The 27,441-nt window shown below is 42.5% G+C and overlaps 1 protein-coding gene across 2 annotated transcripts in view; it reads right to left on the minus strand.

Annotated features, from left to right (window-relative positions):
• Positions 1-9,325: 9,325 nt before the first annotated feature.
• Positions 9,326-27,441, minus strand: part of ZDHHC9 (zinc finger DHHC-type palmitoyltransferase 9) — a 39,900-nt gene continuing 21,784 nt past the window's right edge. Inside the window, exons 6-11 of one of the 2 annotated variants that reach the window (XM_054471763.2) lie at positions 18,720-18,857; positions 17,731-17,779; positions 16,771-16,873; positions 15,467-15,570; positions 14,967-15,063; positions 9,326-10,875 (exon numbers count right to left, since the gene is read on the minus strand). In XM_054471763.2, coding sequence (XP_054327738.1) covers positions 10,759-10,875; positions 14,967-15,063; positions 15,467-15,570; positions 16,771-16,873; positions 17,731-17,779; positions 18,720-18,857 — 608 coding nt within the window. In that variant the 3' untranslated portion in view covers positions 9,326-10,758. Of the gene's footprint in view, positions 10,876-14,966; positions 15,064-15,466; positions 15,571-16,770; positions 16,874-17,714; positions 17,780-18,719; positions 18,858-27,441 lie in introns of both variants that reach the window. The other variant, XM_063660309.1, reaches the window with a different exon arrangement.

Raw genomic sequence — 27,441 nt, forward strand, 5'->3', positions numbered from 1 at the left:
CCAAGAGTTGTAGGGGGGAATGGCTATTTCCCTCATCCAATAACTGTTCATTTTAACAGGACCCTTAAAGACCTTCACCCGTGTGAAGAAAGGTCTGCACTGAGGAGCTGTCCAGGATCTAAGAGGGGGAGATTTGGGGTCAGCATGGCCTTTCCTCTGAAGTCACCTTTTCCTGGCCCCCACCCTGTACCCACTAAAGCAGTGCCATCTCCTGGGAGGTAGGATGGAGATGAAGACCCCTAGCTTCCTTTCTGTTTCTGCCAGAATTAACTGCATTGGGCATTGGGAAGGGGGTTACTGGAGAGAGAGCTGCCACCAGAGTGAGGACAAGGCCACTTGACTTCCAGGCCTTATTCTCAGCTGCGTTCATCCCACTGCCCTCAGTGACTGGGGGTGCCAGGAAACTGCAAGCATGATCCTCACCAAAGATACAAGAGCCCTAACAGCCTCAAAGCCCCAAGGGTACTGAATAATTGCAGTCATTTAAGGAGCACCTCCACTTGTGCCAGGCACTGAGCACTTTACATATAGCATCTCCTGTAATCCTCACAGTGTCCCCCTGAGGTGGGTGCCCTCATCATCCCAGTTTACAGAGGAGGAAACTGAGAGTTGGGGAGGTTGAAGAAGTTGACTAGAAAGTAACAGAGCAGGAGTCTGCCTGACTGCAGAGCCCATGTTCTTAACTCCTGTGCTACAATGCTTCTCCAAAGGCCTCATCCAACAAGCATTCAAAAGTCCTGGGCACTTTGGAGGGCAAGCTGACTCTCTGACCCAGTCATTTCTCTTCTAGAATTTAATCAGCCACATAAGTGCAGAAACAGCCACATAAGTGCACAAATACCTATGGACAAAGATATCTACAACAGCTCTGTCTGTAATAGTAAAAAATTGAAAACAACGCAAATGGGGAATTAAATGCTTTATGGTTTGTTCATATACCACGCAGCCATGACACATGATGTTGTAGAAAAATATTTAATAACATGAGGAAAATCTTTGTGCTTTTTTATTCTTTGATTCTATTTATTTTTCTAGAGACAGGGTTTCGCTCTGTTGCCCAGGCTGGAGTGCTGTGGCACAATCATGGCTCACTGCAGCCTCGAATTCCTGGGTCCAAGTGAACCTTCCACCTCAGCTTCCTGAGTTAGCTGGGACTAGAGGCATGCACCACCACATCCAGCTAATTTTTGTTTAGTTTTTGTAGAGATGAAGTGTGGTTATGTTGCCCAGTTGCCCAGGCTGGTCTCAAACTCCTGGGCTCAAGTGATCTTGCTACCTCAGCCTCCCAAAGTGCTGCGATTACAGGCATGAGCTACCACACCCAGCCTTCTTTAATTTCAAATTTGAAAATTACACAAATAATGTGTAAACATTTTAGTTGTAAAATAAATTTGTGTTATAGCAAGGGGAAAAGCAAATCCTAAAACATTAATAGGATGATTCCATTTTTATTTTAGAAAAGGAGAACATATACATAGAATAAAGACTATGAAGATCTGCACCAAATGACTACTACTGGTGATCTTGTGAGGCATGTGGGGTGGGACTAGGGGAGTGAGGGAGAAAAATGCTCACTTTCTACATTCTTCTTTTATTTGCACTTCAAAAGTATTATTTTTATATCTATGAAGAAAAGGAAACTGCATTTCAACTTTTGAAAAAAAAAAAAAACTAAAACAAATAAATAGGGCCCACGCCTCTGGCCTCCAATATGGGACAGTAGCAGCAAAATCATTATCCTGCTGCCTTTTGGCACACGGTTCTGGAAAGATGAGAGGTAAATAATGGCCAAAGTGCTTAAAATCCATGCATACCAGGGTGCACCTATCAGAGGAGATTCCTAAACCTTTTAAAACCCCTGTGTAATAGGTATTGCTCTAAGCTGGGGAAAGGAAAAGACCAGAAAGAGAGGAATGCCTGGGAACATGATGTTTGGAAATTCTCTCCTACCCTGGGGAGTCAGTTCAGGGGTGGGAGTGTGTCTCAGATATCAGGCCCAGTTTGGCATATAGGATGATTACAGGCTGGAGGTAGGTAGCTGTGCAAGGACCCCAAGGATCACAGGAGTTTGGGAGGGGCAGGTGAGGTGGGGCATCAAGGGAAAGTAGAACAGGCCAGGGCCGGAGGGGCAAGAAAGGCAGTGCTGAGCAGGGCCACAGGGCCCAAAGCTCCTCCTCCAGGCAGGGCTGCTGACACCTATTGTCCTGCCCCATGCACTTCTAGAAGATGCCAAGTGGTGCCCTGAATCCAGCAACCAAGGTCTAGGGTGCAAAGAGCTGATTATTCACAGCTGGAGACCTTACACGCCCACCCCAGCCTGGGACGTCAGCAGCCCAGAGAGCTGTAGCCTCTAGCTGACTCCCCTTGGAAGGGTGGGGACAGGCTGGTCTAAAAGGGTGATGAGGCAAGCTCTTCTTCTGGCCGTGGGCCTCTCCAGGGCCTGGGGAGAGCAAGCAGAAGCTTCTCTAGGGTAGTTGAGGCCTAGCACTTAGGAGCTCAGGCCTACCTGAGTTCAAGTCTTGGCTGTGTCACTTCCTAGCTGGGTCACCTTAGACAAGCCATTTAACCTCCTTGAGCCTCCGTTTCCACAACAATAATGTAGGAATACAAGCACTAGCCCCATGGGGCTGTTATGAAGATTTAATGTACTAGCATAAAGTCCTTTGCACAGTGTCCAGCACAAAATAAATGCTCAAGGAGTGATAGTGTGTCTGGCTGCCTCGATTTGCTCCATCCTGCTACCTCCATTTCACTCCTTTCAAGGCCCATCTGACCTTTGACTCCCAGTTAGTATAGTGAAGTGACCAAAAGCAAAAGGCCTTGGAGTTCAAATAAAGTGTTTTCAAACTCTTGCTACACCACTTACTAGTTATATGACATTGGGTAAAGTACATAGATATACATTTCTTTTCTGTGGAACAGGAATAATGATCTAATAATACCTACCTCTTGGGGGTCATGAGAGAAATCAATCAGATAACTCGTACAAAGTTCCTGGCACATAGTGACATTAAATGGCGGCTATTCGACTTTTTTGTAACCTCCAAGGTACTGAGCTCAAGACTGGGCACAAAGGCCATGTCGGTACATGCTTGTCTGAGGACTGACTGATGTTCAGACCTGTCATATCCCAGACACCACTGATGTCCAGGTCCCCAGGAGGTGTTGGGATTCAGGGGTAGAGGGTGCCAGCTCTGGTACCCAGAGAGGATGGTGATGAAAGAAAACCCACTTGAGGAGCCTGGGGCAGCCCTGGTTCTGCCCAGTCCACAGCAAGTTGATCAGCCCTGGGCATTAAACTTACTTTAGGCAACTCTCTTGGACTTCTAGGGGCTGCTAGAAAGAAGAGAATAAAGACCAGATTTCAGAAGAAAGAGTTGAGTCTAGCCAGCTCCTCACCAGTTCAGAGTTAGAGCCACCTTCTGCATCTCCTTCCTATCAGGAGAAGCAGCTGGAGGCACCAGCACAGCCCAACTGAACCATGTCCTCTCTCACTTGCTTCCTCTGTATCTCACAACCTGACCTTAGACTACCCCAGCAGGTTCTGATCGGCCCCCCAAAGGCCTCTGCAAATTCCCTCTCCTAAACCCCAAACCCTATGGCACTGTGATCTGATACATGGCACTGAGGCCCCAGCCCCTATGAGTCAGTTTCTAATTTCCTACTCACAGAGCTCCCCGCCCACAGTTGGGACATGAGAGACCTAGGCATTAAAACAAAGGCTAAACGAGGTTTTTTACGGGAAAAATAGGCACTGATCACCGTCGTCTCAACAAGGCCCAACAAGGCCCTTCCCCCCTCCCAAGTCAGGAAATTCAGGATGAGGTATGAGGTTTCCCACTGGGGAAAAGAAGTGGCTCTCCCACCTCTCCTTCACAATAGAGGCTACCATAGCTTCTCACACAACATTGGCCATATTACATACTATTCAGCCAACAACACAATCAAGTGGGAAGGAACTGCCTCCCCTCTAGACTCAGCCAAGACTCCTCCTCCAGGAAGGACCTAAATAAATGGAATTCTATAGCACTTGATATGTAGGCTTCACCTTTTCCTATAACTTCACAGTGACCAATATAGCATTTGTATACCATTGCCTCTGGGACCTGCCAGGGATAGCGTCAGAAAGAGCCCAGAGCAATGGCCCTCACAAAGGGACAGCCAACTTGACTGTGGGAACTTAGCAAGGCAATTTCCTGACTTTCTGTGCTAAAGAAACCACATCATCAGTTCAACCTAAATGCAGGGGTCTGGAGAGAGACTTAAGAGAGTTAAGTTTAAAACAAAAATCCAACAACCAGCCTCATATCAGCCTGACTATATATAGTCAGTCCTCTGTATGCCTAAATGGAGAGCTTATCAGTAATATTCATCTCAAATGGCAAATAATCCTAAAAATCATTGCTGTTTCTCAGCTTACGAGGGTTGGTACTGCAATTTCTCCTAAAGTTAGCCCTAGCATGCAGTCAATCTTCAATGAGTATTTATTGAATGTTAAATAAAAGAAAACTCCATTTCATTCAAGTGTCATTTGCAGTTATTCCAACTCTTTTATCTGTCTACACCTGCTTGACAGAGGACCAATCGGTTATGCCAGAAAGCTCTCTAGACTGGGAGCCAGTACATCTGGGTTCTGGTCTTGGCTCTAACAGTAACTCTCTATGTGACCCTAAGTTACAGTATTTAATTTGAGGGAGAAAGAGAGAGAGAGAGAGAGAGAGAGAGAAGCATAGACTACATGATCAATATGTTCCTTTAAGCTACGTCGTTAAACAGAATCTGTGTTTTATGACAAATAATCATCATGTCTCCTATTTGGGCAGAAAACCCCAACCCTTTTAACCAAGTTGGAACAGCTAAACAGCTGAAGATGGGCAGGGGCTGGCAGAAAAGGCAGTGAGAAGGCAGGAGGGGGAGCGTGAAGAAAGTGAAGGGCTTGGAATGTCAGGGAGGTAATTCTACTCTAGATTCTAGAGTTGTAAAGCCACTTCTAAATCAAGGGCCCCTTCATTTCCTGGCCCATGGTGAAGTGTGAGCTCTAAGTTCTAATTTATTAATCAATCAGAAAACCCCTTAATGCCTGAAGAAAAATAGACAAAAGATTAGGACAGACAATTTACAGAAGAAATACAAATGGTAATAAGCATAAGGCAGAGGAGAGGTGCAGAAAGTGTTTAACTTCACTATTAATCAAATAAATATAAACTAAATAACACTGAGATATAAGTTTACAACTATCAAATTACCATAGGTTTAGGCCGGGCACGGTGGCTCACGCCTGTAATCCCAGCACTTTGGGAGGCCGAGGCGGGCAGATCACTTGAAGTCAGGAGTTGGAGACCAGCCTGGCTGACATGGCAAAACCCCATCTCCACTAAAAATATAAAAATTAGTCAGGTGTGGCGGCGCATACCTGTAGTGCCAGCTAATCAGCAGGCTGAGGCAGGAGAATCGCTTGAACCCGGGAGGCAGAGAATGCAGTGAGCCAAGATCGTGCCACTGCACTCTAGCCTGGGTGACAAAGTGAGACTCTGTCTCAAAAAAGCTAAAATAAAAATTCGAAAGGTTTAAATGACATGGGTTGATTAGAGTCTTCTCTGATACACTGCTGGCAAAACAAACGGGGACAGCCTTTCAGTAAAGCAATTTGGCCACATTTATCAAGAGCCTTTAAAACAGCATTCCCTTTGACTCAATAATTCCACTTCTAGGAATCTGTCCTAAAGAAATACTCAGACACACCCATATTTAAGGAAGTTCATCACAGCATTATTTGTAATAACGAAAAATTAGAAACTCTTAAATGCCTGACATGTACACATTACAAAGTCATTAAGAAGTATTTTCGGCTGGGAGTAGTGGCTCACGCCTGTAATCCCAACACTTTGGGATGCCGAGGCAAGCGGATTGCTTGAAGTGAGGAGTTTGAGACCAGCCTGGCAAAATGGCGAAACCCCATCTCTACAAAAAAATAGAAAAAATTAGCCAACTTTGGTGGCATGTGCCTGTAGACCCAGCTACTTGGGAGGCTGAGGCAGGAGGACTGCTTGAGCCTGGGAGGCGGATGTTGCAGTGGGCCGAAATCACACCACTGTACTTCGGCATGGGTGACAGAGTGAAACCCTGTCTCAAAAAAAAAAAAAAAAAAAAGTATTTTCAAATAATTTCTAATGATATAGAAAATACTAAGTTAAAAAAGCAGGTTTACAAAACTACATTTATAGTCTAATTCCAGTTATGTTTAAAAAAACATGTGCACAGAAAAAAAGACTACCAAGAAATGCACCAAAACATTAATGGTGATTATTACATCTTGGTGATGAGGTTATGGGTGATTTTTTCAAATCTTACTATTCTGTACTTCTCCAATTTTCAAAAATGAGCTTTAAATTTTTAAAAAGCACATTAAGGGTGTGAGGGGAGAAGGATGTTTATTTTCTCTCCAAGCTTTCCAAATATTAAGGGTTAGAAAGGGACCCTTGAGATAATCTAGTCCAGTGGTTCTCAAAAGTAGCAGCCCTAGCACTCCCTTGGTATATGTCATATTTTGAATGCATCCTTTGCCACCCTGAAATGAACTTTATAGTTAATATGACCTGCTTATGCACATAATTTCAAGAATAGTAATATAATATACTAATTAGACTATAAAGAAGAAAAAAGTAATTTATAATAGGATATGTATTTCAATATACAGATACCTAAGGCAAGACTATACTAAAGCATATAATAGAGTATGAGGTGCTTCTACCTATATGTAAAATCACTGTGAAAGCAATCTCTATAAATGAAGACTCATACAGGTATGTTATATTGGCAACTTAAATACCCATGAATGGCACTGTCGTCAGTGACATGATTTTCAAAAGTTGTGAGCAACTCTTAGTAAAGTTTTGAACAAAATAAAATATCCTCTTCCCCCAATGTACACAGTTGTTGCATTCCTAGAAATTCAGTGTATATATTAAAACCGTAAAAACATTTTGTCTTCATTTGTAAAATAATTAGGTCTAGCTAATTACACCAGGTTTTTCCACCTACATTAACATATAGAACATTGAAAGTTTTACTGATGTAGATTTGCAGTTCCCATTGCCCTTTCATATTAATCCCAAACATAAAGTTTATAATGATTCTTTTTTCTGTGAGCTGGGCTTGCATCCTTTAAAACAAATGATATTCAGAGTTGTAGCCTTTGACACTGTTTCTAAAGCCTATCACCAAGAACAGCAAGAGATTCCTAGAATGTATTCTCCAAACTGACACAAATGCTTTTTGAATTACTGGGAACATGACTCTTCTTTAGTAGCACCAAGGCATGAGAACGAATTATCATTTTTTTAAAACCATTTACTGTGCTCCCTTGGTGATTTTCCCTGGCCTGGCCCCAGCTCAGGAGTATAAAATGAACTGAGCTGGAAGAAAAGGACTAACAGGGGCCAGGCCATGGTGGTGGGGGGGGGGGGGTGCTGGGTTGCTAGGTTACTACTAGAGCCAATCCAAGTGGTCCCAGAGGGGTACCAGATACAGGACAGGTCCTTCTCTCTGCCCCACTAAGTTGAGGGCCCTCTCAGAGGAAGGGGGTCAAAAGGTGGGGGAGGGAGGCCAATCACTCACACTAGGCACAAGTAAAGAAATGAGGCAGAAGCACAAAGAAACAGACAGCCCTGTATTTCTAAAACCATTCAAGGCTCCTTCATTAATTGGCTTCCCCCCAAAAGAAAGATTTCTTTATTAAGAAATACCAGAGAGTGAAAAACCCCCAACACATATACATTTGTAGGCTCACACAAAAGTGCAGAGATTTACATATTAAATTGCATTTAAGTTAGAAAATAGATTTAAAAACAAAATACTTTTTTTCTCCAACAAAGTAAAGAGATTTGGTCAGTAGGAATGGGTGCTTTATGGGTAAAGGCAGGATGGTCAGGACAGGGAGAATGGAATTTAGCTGCTATGGAATCAGAATCCACCTCTAACCCAACCTCACTCCTGGGGTAAAAGCAAAGGAGGAGATGATGATCTCAGCTAGGGCCAGGAAGGCCTCAGAGCTGAATGGACATGAAGAAATGGCTCACTACAGCCAATTTCCACCTGCCCCCAGAGGTTTGGGATCAGTGCCAACCATCCTGGCCTGGGAAAGTAGGGTGCATAGGAAGCTTGAGGAAGAAAGAGGAAGGGGAGAGTTGGAGACAGTGTCAGCCATTGAAAAGACCAAACAATTTAAGGCCCTTTTCCCCTGGGAAGATTGATTCTTTAATCTCCCCTCTGATCAGATAGGGACAGTCCCGGCTGGTGCATGGTATGAATGGGACAGATCTTCAGGCCAACATCTTAAACACAGAAGATTTATTAAGGAAAAGAAAGAGGGCAGGGAGTATGAAAAAGCAGAAACTTAAAAAAAAAATCATTTCACACTAGAGATAAGAGATTTCCACTTTGACCCTTCCCATCAGAAAGAGAAAGCTTCTCTGTCTGACCTAAGGGTCCTCAGGAGAACACTTGAGGTAAGGTGAGGGAGGAGAGAGAGCCATCTGAGCCCAGGAAAGGAGATGGGCTGAGTACTTATTAAAATGGGGTTCATATGAGTGCCAAGTTACCTGGGAAAACCTAACAACTTACAAATTCTCCAGGTTTGGCTTTATAACTTCAAGAAAAAAAACTGAGAGAACCAGAAAAAGAAGCAGACAGGAGAGGGATCTGAGTCAGTCTCTCCCCATCTCTCTTCCAATCTCTCTCCCTCTCTCTTTATCTCTCTCTCTCTCTCTCAAGAATGCTCAACTTAAATCCTGTTACAAGGAAAATAGGAAGACATGGAAAAAAGTCTGGGAGCAGCCAAATTTCATTAATTCCAATTAACTGGGAAGTATGAGATGGGAATTGATAGGGAGTCTTGATTATACACCACCTAGAAAGAAATATATACCATCACTTGTAAAAGACCACTGATCAAATATTTCCAGGGGGGGGCCCTGATGAGCCTGCGTTAATAACTAAGACTTATTAGCAATTAACGGCATCCATCTGCTTCAAAACAATATCCTAATATAGAGCTTGTTCTCTTAAGTAAATATAATCCCTCTACCTTCCCGATCCTGTTCACACTATATCTCCTTGAAAGTCCTTTCTTCATAGTCCAGAATAAGAAAAACTTCAGCCCAGAATGTAGTATAGATCAATGGAGAGTTTGGAACTACCTCTCCAACCCAAGGGTGCCCTGGTTAATGGAAGTTTGGGGAGTAACAAGCAACCCTTTCCAACCCCCACCCCCACCCTACACACAAACATATTCTTGAAATGGAAGGGGGAAGGAGGAGGCAGGAAGTTTGCATTAGACACAGTTTAATCGCCTTCGAATAGATGAAAAGTTCTGGTTTACACTCCCCCACCGCGTAAGTCATCCAGACAGGACCCTGGCTTAGAAAGAGGAAAACACAGGTGCTCTAGGAAATATAGCCACATATAATACATAAATCTTCTTCCCTGAAATAGAGCAGGTCCTAAGCAGAGCTGACTGGGGGCCACAGCCCACCCCCAGGGTGAAGTGGCTCTGGGACTCTGCCGGTGGAAGTGCTGGAAGAGTGGGGCTTGGAGGAAGCCCTCAGTGTGGTTACCATAGCCAGAGGTGGGCCGAGGCCTTAGAGTGAGTTACCCGAGAGGGCAGCAGTACTGGGCTTTCCCTCACTCAGCCGAGGCTTAATGGAAGAACTGGTTAGCATTTTTTTTTTTTGAGGGTACATCGGGGGAGAGGAGAGGAGAGGAGAGCCTCTCTGTGCCTTGGTTTCCCATTTGTGCATTCAGGGCCTCTGCAGGCCTCACACAGGGAGTCTGAGGGGATAGTGTTTAAGTGAGCACTCGGGCTTCCTCTGAGGAAAAGAAATGACCAAAGTGCAGACTTTTATTACTGCCATTCCTGCTCCTAATGGGAGCAGGAGTCAAAAGGAAAAACAAATTAAAAGGGGCTAATGAGAAAGGAGGAGAGATGAGACAGAGAGTGTGAAGGGCTATGCCGTTGGCATCTCATAAATTCTTATTGAGAATGGCACAGGTATTAAAAAAGTTTCTGGGTAGTCTACAAGAAATGTCAATTATTATCTCTACTACAACTACTTACATATATCTAATGGGAAAAGAGTGGGGTTTAGGTGTCAGAGTGGATGGGAGACAAAGGAGAAGCTACACTAATAAATACAACGAGTGGAAGGTACCTGTCCCATTCCCAAAAGGATTTGTGGGCAATGCTGGCACCCGGTGGCCAGGAGAATCCTCTGACCCCACTCTCCCTCCTCTTCAATCCTGAAGACTCCAAGAACCCAGTTAGGATCCCCTGGCCAGAGGTCTCTGTGACCGCCTCTGGACTCGGGACGTGCAGCAGCTTGGGAGGATTTGAGCCAGTCTCAAAAACTTTTAGCCCCAGAATGAGACCAGTGACCCCAAGCAGGAGGGCTGGGATCTGGAGGGAAGAGAGGAGGTCCAAGGGGACCCTGTGGCTGAGGCCATGGAGAACCAGTGCCAGGGCCCAAGAGACCCATTTGTCCAGTTATCAGAGGTGACCGACATCTTCTGCCACTGCCTTGAGTTCAGAAATTTAAAAAAGCTTGCAGCAAGAAAATGCCAGTGTGCAACTGGGTGACTAAAGACCAAAGAAAAACAGTTAAAAGGGACAGCTTACTTGCTCTCTGTCTCAGGTTTATCTTCTCACCTGAAATCTCTCATAGCCCTAATTAAACACAAACAAAAGTCTCTTCCATAGATAGGCTACTTCTCAGCTTCAGCTGCCTCCTGTGGTGGCTCTGGGGGCTCTGGAGGTGGCATCTCTTCGGGAGTGCTGCTGTCGTCTGGCATCTCATTTGAGTTCAGGTGTTCTGTGGGGGCCTGAGAAGGAAAAGATATGAGATTCAACACAAAGCTGTCCCTCAAAATCCAAATGCAGATAAACGTTAGACACTGAACCCTTCCTCTCAGCCCCCTGACCACACTGATGCTACAGATATGCAGCCACCGACACCAAACTCAGAACCAACATCAGGCTATCGTCTTCTCGGCAGAACACAACTGAAGTTTATTTGAGTTTGATCCTTAACCGTCTGTTGGGGACAGATTTTTCTATTATTATTAATAGTCATAATAATAGGGATCAAATAATTACACAGGTCCTCCCCACTTCAGAACAAGTGTCATAACATACTTATGTAACGAGGCCCGACCCAATGGTCCTCAATCGTGTTTCTGCCCAAACACATAGCTCACTAGAATAGTGATTCTGAACCAAAGAAGGCCAAGTGTCCAAATTTTCAGCTGGTCATATGTGGTTTGAAAATGTCCCCAAGTGATTCTAAAATACCACCGTTCTCCACTTTGAATCAAGAATAACTAACCTAGATTGTTACAATTTGAGTCCAGACTCATTTAAAAAATAATATTAAAAATGACAACAATAATATACAAACATGGGTTGCTGTACTTTAAAAGGAAATTCAAAATTTAGGAAAGGCAAAGTAGAGAACAATTATCTACCTTATAAAAAGCATTCACTTAAACGTATGATTCTATTTTAAAACAAAGTTCAAACTACTAAAAATCTATTAGAACTAATGAACAAGGGCCAAGCACGGTGGCTCATGCCTATAATCCCAGCACTTTGGGAGGCCGAGGAGGGCAGATCACTTGAGGTCAGGAGTTTGAGACCAGCCTGGCCAACATGGTGAAACGCGGTCTCTACTAAAAACACAAAAATTAGCCAGCGTGGTGGTGGGCACCTGTAATCCCAGCTACTTGGGAGGCTGAGGCAGGAGAATCACTTGAACCTAGGAGGTGGAGGTTGCAGTGAGCCAAGATGGTGCCGCCACACTCCAGCCTGGGCAACAGAGTGAAACTCCATCTCATAAAATAAAAACAAAAACGAACTAATGAACAAGCTTGGCAAGGTTTTAGGATATAAGATCCATATATAAAAATCAATTGTATTTCTACACACACCAAGTGAAAAATCCAAAAATGAAATTAGTAAAACAATTTCACTTACAATAACATGAAAAATAATCAAATATTTATGAATAAATGTAACAAAAGTGTAAAACTTATACTCTGAAAACTACAAAATGTTGTTGAAAGAAATCAAATCATACTTAAATATGTGAAAATATAGTCCATGTAAATGGCTCAGAATATTTAATCTTGTTAGGATGGCAATATTTCCCCAAATTGATCTATAGATTCAATGAAATCCCCATCAAAATTCCCGCTGGCTTCTTTTCATAAACGACAAGTTGATCCTAAGATTCATATGGAAATTTAAGGCACTCAGAAGAGCCAAAACAATCATGAAAAAGAAGTATAAAGTTGGAGGACTCACATTTCCTGATTTCAAAACTTACTACAATGCTAAAGTAATCAAGACAGCGTGGTACTAGCATAAGAACAGACATATTGAGCAATACAATAGAACTGAAAGTCCAGAAACGAACACTCACATTTATAGATTTTCAACAAAGGTGCCAAGACAAGTCTATGGGAAAAGAATAGTCTTTTCAACAAATGGTGCAGAGACAATTGGATAGCTACAGGCAAAAGAAAGAATGTGGACCCTCTACCTCACACCATATATAAAAATTAACTCAAAATGGATCAAAAACCTAAATGTGAGAGCTAAAACTATACAACTCTTACAAGAAAACAAGGTCATAAATCTTCGTGACTTTGGATTAGGCAACAGTTTCTCAGATATAACACCAAAAAGTACAAACAACAAAAGAAAAACATAGACAAACAGGACTACCTCAAAATTTAAAAATTTTGTGCTCCAAAAGACACTATCAAGAAAATTAAAAGATAACCCACAGAATAGGAGAAAATATTTGCAAATTGTATATCTGGTAAGGGACTTGCATACAGATTACATAAAGAACTCTTACAACTCAATAATAAAAAAGACAAACAATCCAATTAAAAAATAGACAAAAGCTCTGAACAGACACTTCTCCAATGAGCATATAAAAATGGCCAATAAGCACATGAAAAGATATTTGACATCATTAGTCATCAGGGAAATGCAAATCAAAACCACAATGAGATACCACTTCACATTCACTAAGATGGCTAGAATCAAAATGTCAGATAATAAGTGTGGCCGAGGATGTAGAGAAACTGGAACCCTCAGGCACTGTTAGTGGGGGTATAAAATGGTGCAGCCACTTTGGAAAACAGTTCAGCAGTACCTTAAAGGTTAAACATAGAGCTACCATATGACCTAGCTATTTTACTCCCAGGTATATAGCCAAGAGAAATGAAAATATATGGCCATGCAAAAATTGGTACACAAATGTTCATAGCAGCATCACTCATAATAATCAAAGGTGGAAACAATCCAAATGTCCATCAACTGATGAATGGATAAATGAAATGTGGTATATCCATATAATGGAATATCATTTGGCCATATAAAGGAACGAAGTACTGCTACGTAGTACAACATGGACAAACCTCAAAAACATGCTAAGTAAAAGAAGCCAGTCACAAAAGACCACATATTGTATGATTTCATTTACATGAAATACCCAGAAGAGAGAAATCTATACTAAAAGGAAGTAGATTAGTGGTTGCCTAGGGGTGTGGCTGGGGAAGTTGAGAGGAAAGGGAGAGAGACTGCTAATGGGTACAGGGTTTCTTAGGGTAGAAGGGTAACGAAAATGCTCTAAAACTGATTGTTATAAGATTGTACGACTCTGTGAATATTCTAGACCAGTGAATCATACATTTTAAATAGGGATCAGCTGGGCGCAGTGGCTCACGCCTATAATCCTCCACTTTGGGAGGCCGAGGTGGGCAGATCACCTGAGGTCAGAAGTTCGAGACCAGCCTGACCAACATGGAGAAACCCCGTCTCTACTAAAAAATACAAAATTAGCTGGGCGTGGTGGTACATGCCTGTAATCCCAGCTACTCAGGAGGCCGAGGCAGGAGAATCGCTTGAACCCGGGAGGCGGAGGTTGCAGTGAGCTGAGATTGCACTGCTGCACTCCAGCCTGGGTGACAGAGCAAGACTCTGTCTCAAAAAAAAAAACAAAACAGGGATCTATGGTATGTGAATCATATCTCAATAAAGTTCTTATTAAAAAAAGAAAGCTCAGCTGGGCACGGTGGCTCACGCCTGTAATCCCAACACTTTGGGAGACTGAGGCGGGAGGATCACGAGGTCAGGGGATGGAGACCATCCTGGCCAGGATGGTGAAACCCTGTCTCTACTGAAAATACAAAAATTAGCCAGGCATGGTGGTGGGCACCTGTAATCCCAGCTACTCTGAGGCTGAGGCAGAGAATTGCTTGAACCTGGGAGGTGGAGTTGCAGTGAGCCGAGATCACACCACTGCGCTCCAGCCTAGGCGACAGAGCAAAACTCCATCTCAAAAAAAAAAAAGCTCAAATAATGTTTATTTTTAGGAAAGTACTTTATATACTTTAAAGATATACTTTATATATCTTAAATAGGACAGCTGGGAGAGTTTCCACAACTTTTGAGTATTCCAGTTAGGAAGCCCCCTTCTACCAAGGTAACCACATCACTAACTCTAATACAATCCCCTGACCTCTGTCTTTGCCCCTATAGCATTTTATGTTTTCCTCATCAAGGCACTTTTTACAATGTTGAGCAATGGCCTGTTTACTTGTCTCTTGCCCCCACTAGACAATGAGCTCCTTGAGAGCAGGGACGTCGTTTGCCTCATTCATTGGTATATCCCTGGCAGCTAGTACAGTGGCTGGCACAGAGTCACTCAATATACACCAAAGAAATGACTAAATCTTAATCTACATCAAGGACACAAAGATCTGAAGGCAACGTCAGGGCAGGTGTAGAGGCAGGGAAGCTGGGGTGATTAGAATACAATATTGCCTAATTATATTTCCAAGGTGTAAATTAGCCTCCGCCCTCTCTATCATCGACCCAGCCTTAAGTCAGGAACACTTACTGGGCTCTGTGGCAAGAGGCTGCTACTGGTCTCTTGAGTACTGGGAGGTCGACTTCCACTTTCCTCCAGTGGCAAAATACCCCTTCGATCCAGCACGCTGAAGGAGATAAGAGAGTTAACAAAGAACTGGGCATTCACCCTTCCACCCACCCGGCCTACTGAATTTTGCTGCATAGACTGGAAAATATAAACCTGTCCTTTGGCAATCCAGCCTGAACATAGCACATGCCTCTTATCTCCCATTCACTTTTTCTTCCACAAACCAGGAAATGTCACGTTAACCAGGGAACAAACAAATGAAATAAGAATGAAAGATCATCCCTCCAAAACAACCAGCCCATGGTCTATGGTCCATGTAGACATGGTACCAAGTGGCAAGCCCTGGGAAGACCTATTTGACACCAAGAGGCCACACTCAGAAAAACACATCAGACCAGGTAACAGGATCAGGTTGAGCTGCTCATCCCAAGAGTCCCAGGACTTTTGAGTGCCCTGAGCACCTGGGGGGCAAGGGGCCACACAGCACTTCACAGCAGTTCTTCACAATATTGCCATGGCTATAGGGATTCTGGACGCGATTCTTCCCTGTCCATGATCCTTTGATCTGCAAGATAAAAGCCAAGGCTGACATTAAAAATAATGTTAAAATGAACAAATAATAAAATTAAAAACACACACAAAAAAGAAAAATAATAATAATGTTGAAGAAACACATGCAGCATAGGATAATAAAAAAGTTCTGGAAATGGATGGTGGCAATGGTTGCACAACAATGTGACACCACTGAACTGTACATTTAGGATGTGAGGGCGATCTGGCTGCAACATCTGTCACCCCATTGATCGCCAGGGTTGAAAGACATTTAATATAGCACACTTTATATTATGTATATTTTATCACAATAAAAAAGAAATACACAGCCATGAAAAATACTCACAATAGAGTGAAAAAAGCAGATAACTGAATGATATATATTATTTTTATTTAAAAATACATAATATAAACACATAAATAAACATGGGAAAAAGTCTAGACAAGTCTAGAATATATAAATCATACTACTAACAAAGGTGATGTCTAAGAAGTAAAGTAAGACGAACTTACCTTTTCTTTTTGCTCATCTGTACTTTCTGATTTTCTACAGTGAATGTAGATTAACTGCTAACTTTTTTTTTTTTTTTTGAGACAGAGTCTCATTCTGTTCTCCAGGCTGGAGTGCAGTGGCATGATCTTTGCTCGCTGCAAACTCCACCTCCCGGGTTCAAGTGATTCTCCTGCTTCAGCCTCCCGAGTAGCTGGGACTACAGGTGCACCCTACCACACCCGGCTAATTTTTGCATTTTTAGTAGAGACAGGGTTTTGCCATGTCGGCCAGGCTGGTCTTGAACTCCTGACTTCAGGTGATCCACCCGCCTCAGCCTCCCAAAGTGCTGGGATTACAGGCGTGAGCCACCACACCCAGCCTAATTGGTAACTTTTTATGTAGCAAGGATTCATCCAGTGCAACTGTCCCTCTCCATGCCAAACAGAGGCACCAGCTAGCCTTTAAGGACCTGTGAACAGTTAAAGGCTGTATACCCACCCAACCTTTCAACCTCTTCTTCCTAATGCTCCACAAGCATTCAACTCCAAACAAAGCCCTCTCCTTTCTCTTCCACACATCTGACTTAACAATCTCACACACCACGTTTCTGCCTGCCTCAACCTCCCAGGCCCTGGAGACTCGGTAGTTCTCTAGCAGGTAGCAAGAGGATAGGCTTTGGGAAGAAGAATATGTGGTGAGGAGAAGAGAAAGTTGACTCACGTCTTCATTGGTTGTCTGGTTGAGAGCCACGAGGAAAGTGTGAAATCCAGTCAGTCCCACGACGGACCAGAGTGTAAAGAAGCAAATGAGGACTTCTAGAACAGTGAGGTGTGGTTAAGGAATATTGAAGAACTCAATATCAGGAGACTTGATGCCTCCGCCCATACTCAAGGCACAAGTCACACCATCTTTACCTCCTAGAACGTATATCACAAAAAGCCATGTTTCCATATATAAGAATAGATGAATTCTGAACTTACTGGATAGATCCCTTATGAAAGAATTTCTAGTGTATCTAGGGTATTTAAGAGTGTGCCTATTTACTCATCATTGGCTCTTGGAAGGGGATGTGTTGGAGGGGCCAAAGCTAAACAATGTTGGCCATCATTGCCAATGGAAATTCTGTCAAAAAACAAAATTCATGTAATCCCGGCACTTTGGGAGGCCAAGGTGGGCAGATCACGAGGTCAGCAGTTCAAGAACAGCCTGGCCAACATGGTGAAACCCCCGTCTGTACTAAAAATACAAAAAATTAGCTGGGCGTGGTGGCGGGCACCTGTAGTCCCAGCTACTCGGGAGGCTGAGGCAGGAGAATCCTTTGAACCCGGGAGGCGAGCTGGGGCGACAGTGCAAGACTCTGTCTCAAAAAAAGAAAATTCATAAATGAAGAACTGGTGGGGGGAAAAAAAGAGGATGTGATTTATAGAAATCTCATCTGAACCCCCTTTGCAGAAATGCAGTCACTGTCCTGAGCAGGGGGTGAAGGAAAGACCTCCCTTTTAGTCCCGGTCATCTTCCATTCTGGTTGCTACCACTAAGACTATGTTTTTTTTTAATTATTTTAGACCTTGGCACTCTCTGATGTCTGAAAAACCAGATAGTGGGAGAACTGTGGGGAAAAAGCATGCTGGAAAGTAGCTTAAGAAGCCTTCACAGGGACATACTGCCAGGGGAGGATATGTTCCAGGAGTTTCTTTCAACGTCTCCAAGAAGCCAATTTTCAAAGATTCTGTGAAATTGGATGGAGGAGTAGAGAGAAAAATTAGTGACTTCAGTCAAAACTACACACTATCCTAGTGCCTACTCACTTCCTTCCCTCCGTCTCCCGTGTTACACACTGGCAAGAGCTAAGCTCTCACTCGGGCAAGGGTGAAGAGCCTCATCTCCTAGCTGGTAGTCTCATGACTAAAGAGTTCACATTTCCAGTGCAGGACCAGGCCCTGGACTAGACAGGTGGGCAGAAAAGCAGCAGGCTCCCTTCCCTTTTCCCTAGCCCCCAACTATGGACATGTTAGGGGGATATTAACAGATAAAAGAAATCAGAAATACCCAAGAAAAATCCTCTCTCCTCGCCAATACGTGTCCCTCCCTTGTTCAAAATTCAGCTCAGAACTCTTCTCTTTCCACAAAGCTGTCTTAAGACCACTCCCTTAACTCCACATCACATCTGCTCTTAGACTGGTGTGTGTGTGTGTGTGTGCGTGTGGGTGTGTTTGTATGTGCACTTGCATACATGTGGGTGTGCTTTCTATCTCTCAAACTAGACCACAAGCTACCAAAAGACATTTCTCAGGCAAAACCCTTTTCTACCCCTTAGCACAAGGCAAGTTTTACAAGGCAGAAGAAGAGAGGATGCTCCGAGACAAAATACATCCCCAACCTTTGGGATTACCTCAGAAATGCCCCAGTACTCTGGATACAGACCAGTAATTATGGTCCCAGTCCCCAGCAGTTGGCCAAAGAGAAGGCCAACACACTGATTAATACTCATTGATGTGCACTGAGGTTTGCAACCCTGCTCAAGAGCAGATAACTGTGCTCATTTCTAACCTGTCCTAAAGTACCTTTCACAATGGTACCACCAGGAAACCCAACCACCCTCTAAGCTGCCCTTAACTCTTCCCCCACCCCGCCCCACTCCAACAACGGACACTGCCCTGTGTACTCACTGAGGGCCACATAGACGATGTTGAAGGCGAAGACATAGATTGTGAGGAGGGAGAGAGAAAGGATGAAGAGGTAGAAGTAGCGGTAGTTCCTCTTTCCAACACAATTCCCCACCCAGGGGCAGTGATGGTCGAAGCGCTCTGTGGGAGAAAGAGAGAGTCCAAAGCCAAAAGCCTCCAGAACAAAAATCAACCCCGCCATCCCCATAATACCTAATTCAAAGACCTCCAGGATCATTGTCTATTTCAGTTGTAAAAAATACAGGGTTGTTTTTTTTTTTTACTTTTTCAAAATGTTTTCATAACCATCTCATTTGATCCTCACAATTTCCCTGGAATTTGGGCAAAAGGAGATCTTTTCCCCACTTTACAGATGAAAAAACAAAGGCATGGAGAGGTTAAGTGATCTGCCTCACTCTGCTCATTAAAAGCAGAGACACTGCTTTTCCAAATAAAATCTTAATCGGTGGGCCTACTAAGTTCAAGAAGAATAAACAGGTCAAAATAGCCAAGGAAAAATGTAAAACTACAATATTTAAAATGGTATGGCATAGCTCAATGGAATGGAAAGAGCCCAGAAACAGATCTTAGAATATATAAGATTTTGTTGTCTAATAAACTCAGCATTACAAAATCAGAGGTAAAAGGAAGTATTATTCCATAAACAATTATGTGACAATTGGCTATTTGGTGCAAAATAAGGATCGATTTTTTTATCTTCATACTACTTGTCATAGTAAATTCCAGATGAATTAAAGAACTAAATGTAAAAACAAAGTGAATCCATAAAATAACTATAAAGAATAAATGTTTATTTGTCCTCTATATGCAGAAGGACTTTCTAAGCATAAAAGTACTGGAAGAAAACAGATGACAAGGAAAAATAGATTTGACTCCATAAACTTTAAAAAAGTATTTTGTGGTTTTGATTTGCATTTCCTTGGTGATCAGTGATGTGATTATTACACATTGCATGCCTGTATCAAAACTTCTCATGTACACCATAAATATATATACCTACTATATACCAACAAAAAGTTAAAAATTTAAAAAATATTTTGTGTATGTTAAAATTACCATAAAGAAGACTAAAGAAAAAAAAAACCAGTGGCAATCTGTGTAAAGTTGTACCTGACTATATGAAAAGTTCTTAGAAATCAATAGGAAAATACAAATACTTCATCAAGAAAATAATACTCAAAGGTTACTTGAAATTTGCTAAGAGAGTAATCTTAAGTGTCCTCACCACACACACACATGCACACACAATGGTAACTATGGGTGTTGATGAAATTTCATTTGATCGTGGTAAGCATTACAGGCAGATACCAAAATCCACCCATACTCAAGTCATTCAGCAGCCCTGCAGAACCCACGGATAAGAAAAGTTGCCCCTCATGTACACAGGTTTTGCATCTTGTGAATACTGTACATTTGAACCTTGAACAACTCAGGTTAGAACTGCGTGCGTCCACTTGTACATGGATTTGTTTCAATAAATACAGTTGGCCCTCCGTATCAACAGGTTCTGCATCCACAACTAAACCCAGATCAAAAATATGGTATTCACAAAATATGAAACTCCCGGATACGGATACAGAGGGCTGACTTTTCATATCCATGGGTTCCACAGGGCCACTGCAGGACTTGAGAATACATGGGGTTTGGTATTCAAGGGCAATCCCTGAAACCAATCCCCCAAGGATACTTAGGGACGACTGTATTTTGGATCCACACTTGGTTGCAGATGAGGAACACACTGATACTGTATTTACTGGAAAAAAAAAAAAAAACCCTCATTATTAAGTGGGCCCATGCAGTTCAAAACTGCATTGTTCAAGAGTCAACTGTACATAAAACAAAAACAAAAAACAAACAAATGGTATTTCTAGTTCTAGATCCCTGAGGAATCGCCACACTGACTTCCACAATGGTTGATTGAACTAGTTTATAGTCCCACCAACAGTGTAAAAGTGTTCCTATTTCTCCACATCCTCTCCAGCACCTGTTGTTTCCTGACTTTTTAATGATTGCCATTCTAACTGGTGTGAGATGGTATCTCATTGTGTGTCCTTTGTAGGGACATGGATGAAATTGGAAATCATCATTCTCAGTAAACTATCGCAAGAACAAAAAACCAAACACCACATATTCTCACTCATAGGTGGGAACTGAACAATGAGAACACATGGACACAGGAAGGGGAACATCACACTCTGGGGACTGTTGTGGGGTGGGGGGAGGGGGGAGGGATAGCATTGGGAGATATACCTAATGCTAGATGACGAGTTAGTGGGTGCGGCGCACCAGCATGGCACATGTATACATATGTAACTAACCTGCACATTGTGCACATGTACCCTAAAACCTAAAGTATAATAATAATAATTAATTAATTAATTAATTTAAAAAAACAAAAAGGAAATAGGGCAAAAACTAATAAATACCATAAAACCTATATTTAATATTTTTCCTAGCCACCAATAATTCAGTGTAATACTAGTAAAATAATAGCATATTTTATGCCTATCAAAATAAGAATATAAATAATAAAATCCAGTGCTAGTGAGAATAGGGTAAAATGGACACTCTAACATACTGCTTGTGGGAGCATAAAATGAAAGAACCTTTCCAGAAAGCAATTTGGCAGTACGTATCAAGAGCCTTCATAAAGCTTGTACCCCTTTGGCAGAATAAGTCCATTTTCAGCAATTTCTCATAAGAAAATAGAAATGTACACAGAAATTTTAAGTTCAAATTTTTATTTTTATTTATTTATTTATTTTTGAGACACGGTTTCATGCTTGTCACCCAGGCTGGAGTGCAATGGTGCGATCTCGGCTCACTGCAACCTCCGCCTCCCAGGTTCAAGCCTCATCAGCCACCCGAGTAGCTGGGATTACAGGCGTCCGCCACCACGCCCAGCTAATTTTTGTATTTTTAGTAGAGACGGGGTTTTGCCATGTTAGCCAGGCTGGTCTCGAACTCCTGACCTCAGGTGAAATGCCCGGCTCAGCCTCCCAAGGTACTGGGATTACAGGCATGAGCCACTGTGCCCAGCCGAACTTCAAACTTTTTTTTTTTTTTTTTTTATACTTTAAGTTTTAGGGTACATGTGCACAATGTGCAGGTTAGTTACATATGTATACATGTGCCACGCTGGTGTGCTGCACCCAGTAACTCGTCATTTAGCATTAGGTATATCTCCTAATGCTATCCCTCCCCCCTCCCCCCACCCCACAACAGTCCCCAGAGTGTGATGTTCCCCTTCCTGTGTCCATGTGTTCTCATTGTTCAATTCCCATCTATGAGTGAGAACATGCAGTGTTTGGTTTTTTGTTCTTGCGATAGTTTACTGAGAATGATGATTTCCAATTTCATCCATGTCCCTACAAAGGACATGAACTCATCCTTTTTTATGGCTGCATAGTATTCCATGGTGTATATGTGCCACATTTTCTTAATCCAGTCTATCATTGTTGGATATTTGGGTTGGTTCCAAGTCTTTGCTATTGTGAATAGTGCCACAGAGGATGTGGAGAAATAGGAACACTTTTACACTGTTGGTGGGACTGTAAACTAGTTCAACCATTGTGGAAGTCAGTGTGGCGATTCCTCAGGGATCTAGAACTAGAAATACCATTTGACCCAGCCATCCCATTACTGGGTATACACCCAAAGGACTATAAATCATGCTGCTATAAAGACACATGCACATGTATGTTTATTGCGGCATTATTCAAACTTTTAAATTAAATTTTGTATTGTTTGGAAGGCCCAGGCAGGGGAATCACGAGGTCAGGAGTTTGAGACCAGCCTGGCCAACATGGTGAAACCCCATCTCTACCAAAAAATGCAAAAATTCATGGGTCGTGGTGGTGCATGCCTGTAATCCCAGCCAATCAGGAGGCTGAGGTGGGGGGATCACTTGAGCTCGGGAGGCGGAGGTTGCAGTGAGCTGAGATCATGCCACTGCACTCCAGCCTGGGTGACAGAGTGAGACCATGTCTTAAAAAAAAAAATCTATTATGGTAAAATATACATAACATACAATTTGCCATTTTAACCATTTTAAGTGTGCAATTCAGTGGCATTAATTACATTCATAATGTTGTGGAACCATCACCATTATCTATTTCCAAAACCCTTTCATTACTCCAAACAGAAACTCTGCACCCATTAAGCAGTAACTCTCCATTTTCCCCTTCCCCTATCCCCTAGCAATCTCTAATCTTCTGTCTCTATGAATTTGCCCATTCTAGATATCTCATATAAGTGGAATCACACAATATTTGTCTTTTGTGTCTTTTTTTTTTTTTCACATAGCATGTTTTCAAGGTTCATCCACGTTGTATCAGTACTGTATTCCTTTTTATGACTGGATAATATTCCACCGTATGTACATACCACATTTTGTTTAGCCATTCATCTGTTGATAGACACTTGGGTTGGTTACACCTTTTGGCTACTGTGAATAATGATGCTACGAACACTGGCGTACAAGTAGGTTTTGAGTCCTTGTTGTCAATTCTTGTGGCTATTGTTATGGAATGAACCGTACCCTCACTCCCCAGTTCCATATGTTGAAGCCCTAACCCCCAATGTGGCTGCACTTGGAGGCAGAACCTTTAAGGAGGTAACTAAAGTTAAATGAGGTCATCTGGGTGGGGCCCTAATCCAATGGGACTGGTGTCCTTGTAAGGAGAGGATGAGACACCAGTAGTGTGTGAGCACGGAGAAAAGATCACGTGAGGACACAGCAAGAAGGCAGCCATCTGCAAGCCAGGGGGAGAGGCCTCACCAGAAACCATCCCTTCTCGCACCTCTATCTTGGACTTCCAGCCTCCAGAATTGTGAGAGAAAAATTCCCATTGTTTGAGCCAGCCAGACTGAGGTATTTTGTTATGGTAACCCAAGCAGATTAATATAGGTATACACCCAGGAGTGGAATTGCTGGGTCATGTGGTAATTCTATGTTTAACTTTTTGAGGAACCACCAAACTTTTCCACAGCAGCTGCATGATTTTACATTCTCACCAGAAATGTATGAAGGTTCCAATTGTTCCATATCCTTAAGTTTAATAATTATGATTGCAGTGTTACAACAATGAATAAAATAGAAGAATGAATAATGTCTAACGACAGAAGACTGCCTGAATAAACTTGAATAGAACCATATGATGGATTATGCAGTCATTAAAATAATATATTAAAGAAACATTTATTAAAGATGCAGAAAAATGCTCAGGATAGAATGTTAAATGACAAAAGCAGGATTAAAAACCCTATAATGTTACAGTCCAATTTTGCAGAAACACTAGTAGGAAATATAGCAAAATGGAGAGTGAATTTAGGATTAAGTTTTATTTATACTTTTTGCACTTCCCATATTTTCCACAATGAACATGTGTTATTTTAATGAATAAAAGACTACAAAAGAATAAAATACATCAATTTGGGCCAGGCGCGGTGGCTCATGCCAGTAATCCCAGCACTTTGGGAGGCCGACACGGGTGGATCACAAGGTCAGGAGATAGAGACCATTCTGGCTAACACGGTGAAACCCCGTCTCTACTAAAAATACAAAAAAGTTAGCTGGGCGTGGTGGCGGAAGCCTGTAGTCCCAGCTACTCGGGAGGCTGAGGCAGAAGAATGGCGTGAACCTGGGAGGTGGAGCTTGCAGTGAACCGAGATCACGCCACTGCACTCCAGACTGGAAGAGAGAGACAGCCTCCGTCTCAAAAAACAAAAAAAGAAGAAGAAAATATATCAATTTGAAAGAAAAGTGAGCTGTGTACTGGTCAAAAAATAAGGCTGTAAAAATGGTCTATCTCCTACTGAGGAGGCTACATCTTTTCAGGAAAGGGAAGAAAGGTATAGAGAAGAATGGTTATACAGATATATATTTTTTACAATATTTTAAATCACATCTTTTCTGATAATACAAGTAATACATGCTCATTGTAGAAAACTTGAAAAAAATAAAAACAAAAATGAAGAAATCACAGTAGTGGAGGATGGCATATGAAAAAATGAAGGAAACAAAATCACTCATAATCCCACAACCTATAGATAATAAACTATAAAAATCGTGGCATATTTCCTGTATTTCCTTGCATATTTCTTTACACATCATTAGATTTTTTTTAAATAGGTAACTGACTTCACACTATAAATGTAGCCTATCTCCTGTTTTGTCATTTAGCTTTCTGGTATGAACTCTTTCCATCAGTCTAATGTACGAATGTCCTATTATTTATTTATTTATTTATTTAAAGACAGAGTCTTACTCTGTCGCCCAGGCTGGAGTGCAGTGGCACAATCTCGGTTCAATGCAGCCTCCACCTCATGGGTTTTTGATTCTCATGCCTCAGCCGGGGTCTCAGCTGGGATTACAGGCACATGTCACCACGTCCAGCGAATTTTTGCATGTTTTAGTAGAGACGAGGTTTCACCATGTTGCTCAGGCCGGTCTCAAACTTCTGGCCTCAAGTGATCTGCCCACCTCGGCCTCCCAAAGTGCTGGGATTACAGGAGTGAGCCACTACGCCCGGCTCTATAATTTCTTTGGCTACTCATCTATTGGTAGACAATTAGGTTCTTTTCAACTTTTAACTGTCATAATAATCCTGAGTTAAACATTTCCACCCCGAAATATTTTCCCACATCTCTGATTTCATTGGACAGACTCCCTAGAAAGGGAACCACTGGCATCAAAAGGTATAGATGTTTTAAGGCTTTCAATTAATCTTACTAGGTTGCCTTCCAAAAAGTTTGTTCCAATTTACACTCTTGCTAGTGGAAGAGTAAACATCAGGTTTTCCTTGCTAATTTTCTAGATTTAAAAAAGCATATTGGGCTGGGGGTATTGGCTCACACCTGCAATCACAACACTTTGGGAGGCTGCAGCAGGTGGGTTGATTGAGCCCAGGAGTTTGAGACCAGCCTGGGCAACATGGGCAAAACCCATCTCTACAAAAAATACAAAAAAAAAAAAAAAATGGCCAGGCATGGTAGTGCATGCCTGTAGTCTCAGCAACTTGGGAGGCTGAGGTGGGAGGATCACCTGAGCCCAGGAGGTTGAGTCTGCAGTGAGCTGTGATCGTGCCACTGCCCTCCAGCCTGGGAAAAAGAGTGAGATCCTATCTCAAAACAAAAGCATCCTGAAATCATTTCTTTGACTATTAGTCATGATAACTAGCCAATTATATTGTTATGAACTGTTTCTATTTCTCCTGGAATGTCAGTGCTTTTTAAAAAAATTGATTTGTATGAGTTCCTTATAGTTAAGAATGCTAATAAGGAAAGGGAATACTACCTCACATCAGACCTTTTTATTTTACTTAAGTTCTGGGGTACATGTGCAGGACGTGCAGGTTTGTTACATAGGTAAATGTGTGCCATGGTGGTTTGCTGTACCTATCAAGCCATCACCTAGGTATTAAGCCCAGCATGCGTTAGCTATTTTTCCTAATGCTCTCCCTCCCTTCCCCATCCCTCAACATGCCCCGGTGTGTGTTGTTCCCCTCCCTGTGTCCATGTGTTCTCATTGTTCTCAAAAGAAGACATTCATGCAGCCAACAAATATATGAAAAAATGCTCAACATCACTGATCATTAGAGAAATGCAAATCAAAAACCACACTGAGATACCATCTCATGCCAGTCAGAATGGCGATTATTAAAAAGTCAAAAAACAACAGATGCTGGCGAGGTTGCGGAGAAACAGGAACGCTATTGTTGTTGGGATTGTAAATTCGTTCAACCATTGTGGAAGATGTGGCGATTCCTCAAAGATCTAGAACCAGAAATACCATTTTTTTTTTTTTTTTTTGAGATGGAGTCTTGCTCTGTCACCCAGGCTGGAGTGCAGTGGCGCGATCTTGGCTCACTGCAACCTCCGCCTCCCGGGTTCACGCCATTCTCCTGCCTTAGCCTCCCGAGTAGCTGGGACTACAGGCGCCCACCACCATGCCCGGCTAATTTTTTGTATTTTTAGTAGAGACGGGGTTTCACCGTGTTAGCCAGAATGGTCTCGATCTCCTGACCTCGTGATCCGCCCGCCTCGGTCCCCCAAAGTGCTGGGATTAGAGGCGTGAGCCACCGCGCCCAGCCAGACCTTCTTTAAATATCAAGTTTCCTGCTTCATTTAAAATGGGTTTCGACAGCCGGGTGCGGTGGCTCATGCCTGTAATCTCAGCACTTTGGGAGGCCTAGGTGGGTGGATCACAAGGTCAGGAGTTCCAGACCAGCCTGACCAACATGGTGAAACTCCATCTCTACTAAAAATACAAAAATTAGCCGGGCGTGGTGGTGTGCGCCTGTAATACCAGCTACTCAGGAGGATGAGGCAGGAGAATCGCTTGAACCCGGGAGGTGGAGGTTGCAGTGAGCCGAGATCATGCCACTGCACTCCAGCCTGGGCGACACAGTGAGACTCCATCTCAAAAAAATAAATAAATAAAATGGGCTTTGACAATAGATGCTGATGAGGCTGTGGAGAAATAGGAACACTTTTACACTGTTGATGGGACTGTAAATTAGTTCAACCATTGTGGAAGACAGTGTGGCGATTCCTCAAGGATCCAGTACCAGAAATACCATTTGACCCAGCAATCCCATTACTGGGTATATACCCAAAGCATTATAAATCATTCTACCATAAAGACACATGCACACATATGTTTATTGCAGCACTATTTATAATACCAAAGACTTGGAACCAA

Source organism: Pongo pygmaeus, chromosome X, assembly GCF_028885625.2.
Source record: "Pongo pygmaeus isolate AG05252 chromosome X, NHGRI_mPonPyg2-v2.0_pri, whole genome shotgun sequence".
NCBI classification, from domain to species: domain Eukaryota; kingdom Metazoa; phylum Chordata; class Mammalia; order Primates; family Hominidae; genus Pongo; species Pongo pygmaeus.